At 44.9% G+C, this 14,280-nt stretch overlaps 1 protein-coding gene across 1 annotated transcript in view; it reads left to right on the forward strand.

Moving 5' to 3' along the window:
- The window catches only part of DNAJB4 (DnaJ heat shock protein family (Hsp40) member B4), a 40,247-nt gene extending 27,913 nt beyond the window's left edge, over positions 1-12,334 (forward strand). Inside the window, exon 3 of the mRNA XM_066597830.1 lies at positions 8,633-12,334. Coding sequence (XP_066453927.1) covers positions 8,633-8,866 — 234 coding nt within the window. The 3' untranslated portion in view covers positions 8,867-12,334. The remainder of the gene's footprint in view (positions 1-8,632) is intronic.
- Positions 12,335-14,280: the final 1,946 nt, after the last annotated feature.

Below are 14,280 nucleotides of genomic sequence, written 5' to 3' on the forward strand. Positions count from 1 at the left end.
ACGGCACATCGGGAAAAGTAGTGGCGACTGGGAACCGAGTAGCGCGGGGCCGCCGCCGCCATCATGCTTTTGAAAGCCTCCGTTTCCACAAGCCTATACGGCAGCATCTCCAGGATGATCAATTTGGCAATGTGCACGTTTAACGCTTGAGCGTGCGGGTGCGTGGCGGCGTACTTGCGCTCGCGCTCAAACAGTGGCGCTAGCGACGTCTGGACGCTGTGCTGAGAGACATTGCTGGATGGGGCCGAGGACAGTGGAGGTGAGGGTGTGGGTGCAGGCCAGGAGACGGTAGTGCCTGTGTCCTCAGAGGGGGGTTGGATCTCAGTGGCAGGTTGGGGCACAGGGGGAGAGGCAGTGGTGCAAACCGGAGGCGGTGAACGGCCTTCGTCCCACCTTGTGGGGTGCTTGGCCATCATATGCCTGCGCATGCTGGTGGTGGTGCCTCCCCAGCTGATCTTGGCGCGACAAAGGTTGCACACCACTGTTCGTCGGTCGTCAGGCGTCTCTGTGAAAAACTGCCACACCGTAGAGCACCTTGACCTCTGCAGGGTGGCATGGCGCAAGGCGGCGCTTTGGGAAACAGTTGGTGGATTATTCGGTCTGACCCTGCCTCTACCCTGGGCCACCGCACTGGCTCGGCCTGTGCCCACACCCTGACTTGGGCCTCCGCGTCCTCGCCCGCGTCCACGTCCTCTAGGCCTACCCCTACCCCTCAGCATGGTGTATTACCAGTAGTGCAGAAACAGAACGCTGTAATTAAATGTGCCGCTTATTGGCCTGTGGTTGGAGGCTGACTTCGCTTACGGAACGCCAGGAAATAATTTTGCGCAAGCCTGCTGTAACACTTAGCTGGCTGCGTATGAATTAGGAGAACTACTACACCCAGCAGAGACCCAGAACACTGAGGACACTCACAGGCAGCCCAAATAGATTTTTTTCCCCAAATGTTTTTGCAAAGGCCCACTGCCTATATTCAATCAATATGTCTTCTGTCCCTGCCTAAGCGCTTCTGGCCCTGGAGTATTACTGCAGGGCGCAATGCTCTGCACGGCCGATATACCAAAAAAAAAAAAGTGCAACACTACAAAAAGCAGCCTCCACAGTACTGCACACGGTTAGATGTGGCCCTAAGAAGGACCGTTGGGGTTCTTGAAGCCTAAAATACTCCTAGCACTCTTCCTATAGCAACTCCAGCAAGATACCACTTTCCCTGATCTCTGTCAGAACGCATCTGAGGCGAGCCGCGGGAGGGGCCGATTTATATACTCGGGTGACACCTGATCTCGCCAGCCACTCACTGCAGGGGGGTGGTATAGGGCTTGAACGTCGCAGGGGGAAGTTGTAATGCCTTCCCTGTCTTTCTATTGGCCAGAAAAGCAAGCTAACGTCTCAGAGATGAAAGTGAAAGTAACCCGAACATCGCGTGGTACTCGTTACGAGTAACGAGCATCTCGAACACGCTAATACTCGAACGAGTATCAAGCTCGGACGAGTACGTTCGCTCATCTCTAGTCATCAACATCGGATTGGTGGGGGTCCGCTGCTCAGCTGAAGCGGCTGCAGCACCTGGGTGAGCGTCGCTGTCACTTCGTTGCATGGCTGGTACAGCGTTGTACTTTGTGTAGTGGCTGTGCCTGGTATTGCAGCTCACTTCACTTTACTTGAAATAGATTGAGCTGCTTCTAGGCCAAGTGACCAATGAACGTAACGTCACATGCCTAAGAAAAGGTCGTAGCGCTCACCCAAACATTGTGGCCTTTACAATCAGCTGATCAGCAGGGGTCCAGAGCAGTGGACCCCCAACAATCACATGTTGATGACTTATCCTGCAGATAGGTCATCAATACTTTAGTGCTGGAGAGCCCCTTTTACTTATTTTTTAGTCCCACTAGGGGCTTGGTGCCTTATATTTGTATAAAATACTGCAATAATTCAGAACTGCAGTATATTGTAACTTTAATGTTAGCCTTTTGGTCTTTCCACAAGCCGGGCATTATAAGCTGGAATCTATGGCAGGCCTCAGTCTAAGGGCCGACACCCACTGGCGTTTTTTCTTCATTGTGCTGTGAGAGCAAGTGTAAAGTGCACTGCGAGGAAAAAAAATGGGATGACGCCGGGATATCGGCAGTCTTTTCAATGGGGCCAGCGGCAGCAGCGCTAGCCCCATTGTAAAGATATGGAGAATACCGCGGACTTCTGCCACAGCTGTGGCAGGAGTTTCCTTCATCCCCGTGGGGACCGCAGGGGTGAAGGAATCCCCTGCCACAGCTGTCACAGCTGTGACAGCTGTGGCAGAAGTGCAGCATGCTATCCAATTGGTTTTAAAGGGATCGGCGCTGCTGCCGCTCCCATTGAAAGCAGTGGTTTTTGGCAAACCCTGCAGTATGACTTTCGGGGAGGGGCTTTAAATATAAGCCCTTCCCTGAAGATCATCAATAAGTGGTTAAAAAAGTTTTTAAAAAAGTACTCCCCTATCCGTCACTCACATGCGTCCTCCGGCTGGCTCCCCGACACTGCTATCCAGCACTTGCAGCAAGCAGGGAATTAAAAATCCCCGCCTCCTGAAAGGGCTGTGCTGATTCGCTGAGCGCTCAGCCAATAACAGCTAGTGCTTAGCTATTGGCTGAGTGCTCAGCCAATTACAGATAGTGCTTAGCTATTTATTCATGAATGGTGGAGTTGGAAGGGACCTCCAGGGTCATTGGGTCTAACCACCCTCCCTCCGCCGCTTCCCCCCTTCGCTCAATGCAGGATCACTAAATCATCCCAGACAGGCTACCATTGCAACCCATCTGCATCCAATGATCATATCCCCCACCTGCCAGCAGCTTAGATGCTGCAGTCAAGATTGACTTCGGCATCTAACTAGTTAAACAGCCAAGATCAGAGCTAGTACTGATCGCAGCCAAAAATGGTTTATGTCAGCTGTTTCAAACAGTTGGCAGCCGCTGGGCATGGAGCAGGGTCAGCCCTTGAGCCGGCTCCATACCTCTTGAAGCGACCAGTGCTGGCTATATCTGTCATTAGGAGTTAAGGCTGGTGTCACACACGGCATTTACTGGAAAGACGTCGCTGCAGTTTTTGTTTCAGTTTTTTGAGTCAAAGCCAGGAGTGGATTCAAAGGGAATAAGAATAATAATTGGAGGACTTCTGCTCCCTACTGACGAATCCAATTCTGGCTTTGGCGCTAAAACTACAGTGGCATTTTTCTCCCCAAAAGGCCTTGTTTGAAACCAGCCTCAGGCTGGGTTCACACAGGATGGAAATTCCGCGGCTTGGCCGCACCGAAAAGCCGCGAGATTTCCGCGGGAGCGCTGCAGCTTCAAAACCTGCGGCATTTCGCTGCAGGTTTTGGAGCAGTTCAGCCGCCGGCATTCCATTGCGGCTTTCTCTCCCCATAGAGAGGAGTGAGGCTGCAACGGAAAAAAAAGGATTGACATGCTCCAGCTGTCAATTCTGCGCCGCATTGCCGGTTCCGCCCAGCTTTGCCGCGACGGATTGGCCGCCCCGTGTGGACGAGATTTTTGCAAAGTCTCGTCCACATGGCCGGCTAATCCCGGGATTAGGAGCCGTGAGTGGATTTGCCGCACAGAATTTCCGTGGAAAATCCATCCCGTGTGAACCCAACCTAAGGGTGACTACCCACTACAGTTCTTTTTCACTGCGAAATTCGCAGCGTTTTTTTTTCTCCAGGGGTCTATGGGTTCAGAAATTGAGCACACGCCGTCCACAGCGGGAGACGGCTGTGACTGACAGCCAGCCTCCAACTGCAACTGCGGGGATCAGTGAGAACAGTGATTCCCTCTGTTAACGCCTTACATGCCGCGATCATGTAAAGGGTTCATAGAGGGAGGGTGCTTCCTCTATGATGTCACGACCCTCTGCAATGTAGCCATCGCAACGAACGCCAGATAATGGCGTTCAGGTCTGACGTGGCCTATGATCGCTAATAGTAGCGATAATACATTGCAGTACAGAGCTACTGCAATGTATTATTGTGGCAATCAAAGGTCCCCAGGTTCAAGTTACCTACAGGTACATGAAAAATGTACATAAATAAATAAATTTAAAAAACACATGTAAAAAAAAATTTGAAAAAAAATCTTTTTTTTGTGCACTTTCTACTCTTTGTGTAAAGAAGAAAAAAAAGCCGCACATGTTTAGTATTGTGGCGTCTGTAACGAACCGTACAATAAATTGGACATACTTTTTTATGCTGCACGGCAAATGCTATGAAAAAAAGGGTAAAAAAAAATAAAGACAATACGCTGTTTTTGATAATTTTGCCTCCTAAAAAAACTACAATAAAAGTGATCAAAAAAAGCTAAATGTACCCCAAGATGATACCAATAAACACTACCGGTAATTCCTGTCTTGTAAAAAAACAAGTCCCTGTAGAGCTCCATCCATAGAAAAACAAAAAGGTAAGGGACTTCGAACATAGCGATGCAAGAAAAAAAAACCAAAAGGAGTTTCGTGCTTATTTAGACAAGCGTATATCGGTCGGGTTTTCACGGATGGCCGATATACGCTTCCATCTAAGCAGTTCCCTCCTTCCCTCCCCCTCACCGACTCTCTGTCTCTCTCCTCCAGTCCAACGTTTGCAATGTGAAGGGGTGGGATGGGGGTGGAGCTAAGCTCAGCACTGACCCGCCTACTCCCATTGCTGGCTATGGACAAGGGGCGTGGAGGGGGTGTGAGCTTAGCTCCACCCCCATCCCACCCACTCCCATTGCAAACTGCTCGGAGGGGAGGAGAGAAGCCGGTGAGAGGGAGGGAAGGTGGGAACTGCTGAGATGGAAGCGTATATCGGCCGGTCGTGAAAACGGCGGCTGATATACGCTCATGTAAATAAGCCCTTATGCTGTGTAAAACTGGGAAAAAAAACTATAACTTTGGTAGTGTTGTAATTGTATCAACCTGCAGAAAAAGTATATCACGTTATTGATGCCGTATTATTAACACTGAAAAAAAAAACAACGGCAGAATTTATGCATTTTTTTCTCCCTGTCCTCCCAAAATATGTAATAAAAGTTTTATAATACATTAAATGTAACCAAAAAATGGTACCAATACTACAGCTCAGCCCACAAAGAAGAAGCCCTCATACGGCCGGGGCAATGGAGAAGTAAAAAGTTATGGCTTTAAAAAGGGGAAATGAAAATCCCCCCCAAAATTGTTGCATCCTTGGCCCAAGATAGGCCGTGTCACTAAGGGGTTAATACTCTTGAAAGGAATCTGCTATAAACAATAAGTAGGTGATATCATGTGCTTGTATGGATCCGCTCTGCAGCTTCCTTCTAGATCTGTGCTGCACATTGCTGTTACATGCAGCCGAGTCTCACACATTATCTCCTTGCGCTCGGCCCTTGTATATATAGTATCACTGTATACAGCCTTCAGATCAGTATAGATGTATATAATTGACAGCCATGTGAAACAAACCCCTTGGAGTATTCTGACACATCATGCTATTCCCTCAGTGGATATATGGCACAGATTTCAGTCTCTCATTGTACAGATCCGTTGGGAACAAGTTTTGCCCAATTATACTAGATGGATGCATTACAAATCCCATTACACAGACCGCAATGAAATGGATGGCTCATACCACATCTCTGCTGTGTCTAGTCACATATTATTATCTATCTGCACTACTTATCTCATATCTATTTATCTATCATCTATCTATCTCTCTAATCTATCTATCTATCTATCTCCTATCTATCTCATATCTATCTATCTATCTATCTATATCCTATCTCATATCTATCTATCTCATGTCTATCTATCTATCTGTATCTATCTATCTCATATCTATCTCATGTCTATCTATCTATATCCTGTCTATCTATCTATATCCTATCTATCTATCTATCTATCTATCTATCTATCTATCTATCTATCTATCTATCTATCTATCTATCTATCTATCTCATATCTATCTATCTATCTATCTCATATCTCTATCTCTCTCATATCTATCTATCTCATATCTATTTATCTATCTACCTATCTCATATCTATTTATCTATCTATCTATCTATCTATCTATCTCATATCTATCTATCTATCTATCTATCTATCTATCTATCTATCTATCCAACTATCTCTCTCATATCTATCTATCCCATATCTATCTATCTATTTATCTATCTATCTAATCTATCTATCTCATATTTATCTCTCTATCTATCTCATGTCTATCTATCTATATCCTATCTATCTATCTATCTATCTATCTCATATCTATCTATCTCATATCTATCTATCTCATGTCTATCTATCTATCTGTATTTATCTCATATCTATCTCATATCTATCTATCTATCTCATATCTCTATCTCTCTCATATCTATCTATCTATCTCATATCTATTTATCTATCATCTATCTATCTATCTATCTATCTATCTATCTATCTATCTATCTCATGTCTATCTATCTATCCAACTATCTATCTCATATCTATCTATCTATCTCATGTCTATCAATCTATCTCATATCTATCTATCTCATGTCTATCTATCTATCTATCTATCTATCTATCCCATATCTATCTATCTATCTATCCCATATCTATCTATCTATCTATCTATCTATCTATCTATCTATCTATCTATCTATCTATCTATCTATCTATCTATCTATCTATCTATCTATCTATCCAACTATCTATCTCATATCTATCTATCTATCTATCTATCTCATATCTATTTATCTATCATCTATCTCTCTAATCTATCTATCTCATATCTATCTATCTCTATCTATCTCATGTCTATCTATCTATATCCTATCTATCTATCTATCTATCTCATATCTATCTATCTATCTATCTCATATCTCTATCTCTCTCATATCTATCTATCTATCTATCTATCTATCTATCTATCTATCTATCTATCTATCTATCTATCTATCTATCTATCTATCTATCTCATATCTCTATCTCTCTCATATCTCTATCTCATATCTATCTATCATCTATCTATCTATCTATCTATCTATCTATCTCATGTCTATCTATCTATCCAACTATCTATCTCATATCTATCTATCTATCTATCTCATGTCTATCTATCTATCCAACTATCTATCATATCTATCTATCTATCTATCTCTCTCCTATCTATCTATCTATCTATCTATCTTATCTATCTATCTATCTATCTATCTATCTATCTATCTATCTATCTATCTATCTCATGTCTATCTATCTATCTATCTATCTCATGTCTGTCTATCTATCTATCTATCTATCTCATGTCTATCTCATGTCTATCTATCTATATCCTATCTATCTCTATCTATCTCATATCTATCTATCTATCTATCTATCTATCTATCTATCTCATATCTAGCTATCTATTTGGTTTTCCATGTTTATACTATCTGCACGATAACTAATTAATAGCGGATTGTCAGGGATCCAATACCGGAACCCCGTCAATCAGCTGTTTGACTGAGCCATATGTGGCGGACACACAGCTCCCTATACTGTTAAGCTCGTCAATGGGAATGTGCCTGCAGTACCACTCTGAGCCATTGCACAGTGTACGGAGCTGTGTGCTTGCAGCATAGCAGCTCTAGTGAACAGTTTATAAGCATAGGTGCCAGGGGTCGGACCTCTGCCGATCTGCTATTGATGACCTATCTTGAAGGAGGTCATCAATACTGTAAACCTGGAAAACTCCTTTAAAATAGTAGTTTTCAGGTTGGACCAAATTAATGCTATATATTATACTTAGAGGCATAACTGTACGGGTTTCAGACACACCCGAACCCTGGAGTTTAAAGGTGGCCATAGTCCTTAGACATCTGTCGTCCTCCTCACCCCCCCCCCCCATACACATATATGCTGATTTCTGCTGAGTCTGCATATATTCACAATATTGAGAAGGAAATAAACCGCTGCTGGACTCCTCTGGCGGCAGCTTATTTCCTGTGAAGACAAAGCAATGGACATCTGGAAAATACAACATGTCCAATCTTTCTTTCCTCTGATGTCAGCCAGCAGGGTACGCTGTAACACCCTAATGCACATTAGATAGTCAACCTCCTCCACGGTCATCACTCTAATGAATCTGGTACATTAAAGGGACCCAAACCCTCCCCCCAATGCTCAACAGTACCATGAATGACAAATAATAGTAAGGGACCTTGTGACACGTCTTGAACTGGGGTCCAGGATCTTTGGATAAAGTATAACTAAACTTTTTGTAAACTTCTGACAAGTCAGACGTTTCGATTGGTGGAGGACTGTGAGCTGAGACCCCCACCAATCATGAAAATGAGCAAGCAAGAGCGCTCATCTGAGCTGGCATCAGCGACCAGTGTAGGACTCCATAGACTTTCTCTGTACTCTGCTTCCAGCAAAGCGGGAAGATGTACAGACGATCAGTGAGCATTTTCATGCTTGCTGAAAGTCAATCAGCCGGCTAACGAGCCCTTGGTCCTTCATCGGCTGATTGTTGGTGGTTTGACCCAGCCCAGTTGTCTGGAGAATGAAGGTTCAGAGGAGTGATTGTTCCCAACAATCATGTAAAAGCATCTTTGTATCAACTTCTATAGAATTCAGCAATATCTTGTCTGTGACTTTGTATAATGCGCCGTATCTTCTATCATTCCAGGCTTTGTGCGGCTGCTCCATCACGGTGCCCACCTTAGAGGGCCGGAACATCCCCATGACTATAAACGAAGTCGTTAAACCGGGAATGAGGCGAAGGATTATCGGGTACGGACTCCCTTTTCCAAAAAACCCAGATCAACGTGGAGACCTTCTGGTTGAGTTTGAAGTCATGTTCCCAGACAGCATTCCACAGTCATCAAGGGAGATCCTGAAACGGCACTTGCCCGTGTCCTAGAGGCCGGGGGTGAGAAGACAGCCGAAGCACATTCATACATCATAGGAAGCCTCCAGGCAGACTACAAGATCATAAACCGTGTATTACACTCCGCTGTCCGGAGGGCCATATATGTTCAGTATTATATCTCTGGGGAGGAACGTTTTACGCTATTGCCATTTTTTTGGTTTCACGGGCTTACTCATGACGGGTGTTTTAATATAGGAGCATTTCTTTTATTATAGAGCTGGTAATTATATTCAGGAAGCTTGCAAATAGCATATTAATGGTGATGACGCCAACTCTGCAGTAGTTCTTACATATTAGACTGACGGTATATCCACTATTGGACTTCAACCCTTACAGCGTTCAAGAAGTTTAGGTGTTCTGTGAGTTTCATAATTTTACACATTTGTTATAGAGGAAGACTATTTATTTTCCCGAATTTTGCTCTAAAACCTATATATTTGCTAAAATTGATACTCCAATCTGGTACAGTTAGCCAAAGTATACATGGTAATTGTAATGGAAGCAGTTGTTCAGACAGCACAGGAAGCAGACAGTGCTGTCAGCATTGCGGTGGCCAAGCTTGGTACTACAGGAACAGCTCCTGTAGAATTCAATGGGGGTTCCGTCTGCAGTAACAACCCCGGCCACTGCAATACTGATAGCGCTGTTTGCTTTCATATTGACAGCTGGCCCGGAGGTGTGTTGAGAAGCGGGGATCCCGAGTGGTAGTTGCCAACCGATCAACTATCGATAGCCTATCCTGAGGATACTGGCGACAAGCCTAAAATCCAAGCCTTACGATCAACTATTCATGCCCCATACACGTGAGATTATTATTAACCAAATACTTGCCAGACTGCGAACTATTCCCTGACTTGCCCATAATTCTGCACCTCACACTGGGCGCTTATCGAATAGGAGGAAAACACATTAAGCTGTCAGACACTGAGGAAGGGTCACTAATAGTAAAGTCCTGGATAGTCCCTTTAGGTACACTTTCAGTCCAAGTATAAACATCTTTATAACTGGAAGATATAGATAGACGGGAAGTGGACGGCTATAGGGGGCAACTCTTTGGCATGGAGAGGGACACAGAGGGAGGTGACACTGAGCTGGTGGGCACTAAATGCTAATGTTGTGGTTTAGTGCATTTATATTAGGAAATGATCTTCATCAGATCAGAATACCGACAATAATCTGCTGACTCCCAAGAAGAACGTAACATGGAAGTGCAGATATGGCCTTGCTGAGTTGGTCTTATTGCTGCTGGCACTTCTCTCAAGGTGGTGGCATGACTGTTTCTTCCAGACACAGCACCACTTGAATGGAGCTGAGCTGCAATATCAGAAACAGTCCATAGACAAGAGTGGCGCCGTTACTGGATGAATTACATGACCTCTCTGTTCTGACTACACCCCAATGTATTTTTATTTAAAGGGGTTGTGTGGTTGTAAAGTATTCATTATCAGGTTAGGTCATCAGTAGTTAGTAGGAAGCAGACAGCTCCGTTCTTACTGCAGTGGCCAGGCTTGGTTTTGCAGGTGGAGTTCCCATTGAGAGAGGACCTATCAGGAGATTCATGCCACCTTAACCATGGGTAGCAAAGGCTCCCTAGTTACAAACAGCTATGTTTTACTCTAAGATGCTGCTGCTCTTAGGAGAAAACTACCAGTGCCATGCTGCAGACTGAAACCGATAGCTGTCCCTCATGTGGTTTAGCCTGTCCTTATACGCATATAGGGGCAGACCTGTCAATCTGTCTGAGCTGGGTGGGGAGATGATGGCAGGTAGTGGTCCAGAGGACTCTACTCTACGTTCCTGGCTTGTTTGCAACCTATATTGTAGATTTACTATTGACACTTTTTACATCTCCTCTGACAATGGGGCGAGGCTTTGTGAAAAAGGGGTGTGGCCTAAATGTGACACTATTCTCCAAAAATTGCACCAAACTTTTGAGCAATTTTATGTGTAAAGTAAGCCAATTACTAGGGAGTATTAGATTAGATGGTCAAAAAAGGCTCCAGATTTATCATTCAACAGATCCGCTGTGATACATTAAAAGACTGTCTAGTCTAAGTTTGCACTATCAGACGGGAATAGTAAATCTGCTTCTATAATTTCTCTGAAATGTTGCAACCTTTCAGAGTAGAACATACTGTAGCTGTCAGTATTTCGTTGCGCTTGCGGTTCACTTAGCACGAGTCTCCTGACCGCTTCCCTTTACGGTAAATGAAGCAGGCTGCTGGACTGGTCAGGAACGGTTTCACGGTTGTGAATGTACATCATTTACTCTCCTTGTAGCTCAAACGCAGGTAAGTAACTGAGTCAAAAAACATTGAGAACTCCAGGAGTTTAAAGGGTCACCTCAGTATAGCTCATCAGTAGCTGATCGGCTGGGGTCCGTCGTTCGGGACTGTGACCAATCAGCTGATTGTGCACCCGCTGGCAGCTCTGCAGTTACACAGAGGTCGGAGTGGAAGCAGCGGTAGTCTCTGTTCTGACCTCCATCAAGTGGCCGGCGCTTGTAACTGCAGGCCCAGCTAGCACTGATTCCAATGAGAGGCGCCCTTGCAGTTACAAGCTCCGGCCACTTGATGGAGGTCGGAGCAGAGACTTCTGCTGCTTCCGCTCCAACCTCTGTGTAATTGTGGCGCTGCCAGCGGGCGCACAATCAGCTGATCGGTTGGGGTCCTCAGCGACGGACCCCAGCCGATCAACTACTGATGACCTATACTCAGGATAGGTCATCAATAGTATTCTCCCTGGGAAACCCCTGTAAGGCTGTATTCACATTTCCATGTGTCCGATCGCGGTATGGACAGAAATCGCGTATGAAAAGGACCCGTTCATTTCATTGTTTTCATTTACATGAGCGATTTTTATCCCGGAGCAATAGTCCAACATAGAAACATCGCAGCGTGTCCTATTTCTATACAATTCGGGTTCAAGAATCGCCCATTATGTTCTGTGGGAGTGTAAAAAAACACATCACGCCTGCATGCCATGTGATGCATTGAAACCATATGAGATTTTTTATTTCAAGTTGCGCAAAAAACGCGTGTAAAAATTGAAAGTAAATCCGATGCAAAATGTAAGTATTTACAGCAAAACACATCGCACATGTACGAAGACTGAACGCAAAATTGCTGGAAAACAGTCGGATTTTCACTGACCTCCGTCGCACTCGCTCATGTGAATACACCCTTACGGCAACTGCTGGCAGCCAGCAGGGTTCGGCACCCTCTGAGATTTCCAGTAGGGTCACACGGACTGAGGGATCCCAGTGAGATCGTCGTATTAGGGCGCTTGTAATGCACTTTAGAATAAAAAAATCGATCTAAATCTATATATTTTGTTACATTAGCAGTCAGTATATGCCTCATCATGCTGGAGATGTGTCGGGGTTTAGAGCTTATACCAGATGAGAAGGACATTTTTATGTGCCTTTTATTTGTTTTTATTAAAAGTATTTGCTTTGTGGCGGTGTTTTTGATTCTTTTATATCATATGAATGTATGAGCTCATAGGCCAAGAATCACAGACAGTTTTGTGGGGGATGCCAACATGTGGGGGGATTAAAGGGGTTGTGCCAAGTTATAACATTATCTCCTATGCACATGTAGTGGCCCTGTACATGCCTTCCTGGCCCCATCCATAATGTCATACATGTCTGTCTTATGCAGATGCGCTGTGCAAAACTGTCTTATCATTCTGTTATGTATTTTGCACAGCTGCAGCAAATGAGAGGTTAATGTCTGCAAAGTGTGAGCTGTCTGTCTGTAAATGTATCCATTCTATCCTGTCACCTGGTGTGAGAGAGGGCATAAATGTGAGTGCTTGAGAGCGGGAAAGGGCTTCCATCTAGAGTTTCATCTTTAGTACCACCTAAGAGCAAAGTACAGAGGCACATGGGGTCACCTTCAGCCCTCATGTGCTGAAGATAGAAGAGGAGGAGAGATTTCCCGAGCGAAATGATCAGCATGAGCAGTAAGTGAGCCACAGAGAGAGAGCGTGAGCCAGTCCTAAGTATTTCCTACACAAGGCCCAGTGCAGAGGTACTCTTCTACTCAGTTGTTCACGCTCAAGCGTCCTGAAGTCTGGGACCTCTGGGTGGAGGTACTCATCTGCAGTTGTCAGACACACAGGCGTCCTAAAGTCTGGAATCGCTGTGTGGTGGTACTCATCTTCAAGTTTGTCTGTTTAAATTTCCAATTCGACCTGCACTTGGAACACTATATTTTTGCCTTGTATCGTTGGAGTGTTTATTCGAGTAAAGTTATTCCAAGCCCTGACCGTTCTCGGGGACCTGAGCTACACTGTCTGTAGATCATTTATCTCCCCACCTGTGTTCATGCTGGTGGGTACTGGAACGGTGGCGTCACCTGTGATACTACAATCCCTCTACTACCATCCATTGGGCATCCCAATCCTAGAGGTGTTCAAAAGAGGCCCAGAACTGCCGTGGCCTTGTCTGCGTGCGTCCCTCCGGGAGGGAGCGTGGTAAGTGCCACCATGACAAACCTGCATCTTGCCCTCCCAGCTCCTCAGCATATGACTTCTCCAGAGCAGCACCGGTCCTCTGGAACGCACTACCAAAGGATACCCGAGCAATCCAGGACTCGCAGAACTTCAGGCGTGCTCTAAAAACGCACCTCTTCAGGGAGGCATACCGCATTCCCTAAACAAACCCCTCTGTACTCCGCCTGATAACATGCTCCCTGACCTATTGACTGCAATCCTTGCTAGGCATTATAAACCGCTCCTGCAGTTCAACCGTTTCTGCCGTCACACGGCCAAATGTCTGACCATTGTCTATGTGTAAAGAATCCGTCACTCTCCACCCCGCCATACTATGCACATCTCCAGCCCTTTACGTTCTGTATCACCCCACTATTTGTAGTATGTAAGCTCGTTGGAGAAGGACCCTCACCCCTATTGTTTCCATCAACTGATTACTATGTATCCCTGGTTCTGTAATTTTTGTATTTTTTGTCTTTCTGTATTCCACGTCTATGTAAGCGCTGCGGAATATATTGGTGCTATACAAATAAAGTTTACTATCATTATTAACTGTAGTGGCCCAGTACATGCTTTTTTGGCCCCCTCATTAAGGCATACATGTATGTTATATGTAGATGCTCTGTGCAAAATTGTCTTTTCATTCTGTTATGTGTATTGCACAGCTTCAGCAAATGAGAGGTTAATGTCTGTAAAGTGTGAGCTGACTGTCTGTAAATGTATCAATTCTATTCTGTCACGTGATATTAGAGAGGGTATAAATGTGAGTGCTTGAGAGCAGGAAAGGGCTTCCATCTAGAGCTCCATCTTTAGTACCGCCTAAGAGCAAAGTATGGAGGCACATGGAAGCACCTTCAGTCCTCATGTGCTGAAGATGGAAGAGAAGGAGAGATTTCCCAAGCACAAGG

Source organism: Eleutherodactylus coqui, chromosome 3 (assembly GCF_035609145.1).
Source record: "Eleutherodactylus coqui strain aEleCoq1 chromosome 3, aEleCoq1.hap1, whole genome shotgun sequence".
NCBI classification, from domain to species: domain Eukaryota; kingdom Metazoa; phylum Chordata; class Amphibia; order Anura; family Eleutherodactylidae; genus Eleutherodactylus; species Eleutherodactylus coqui.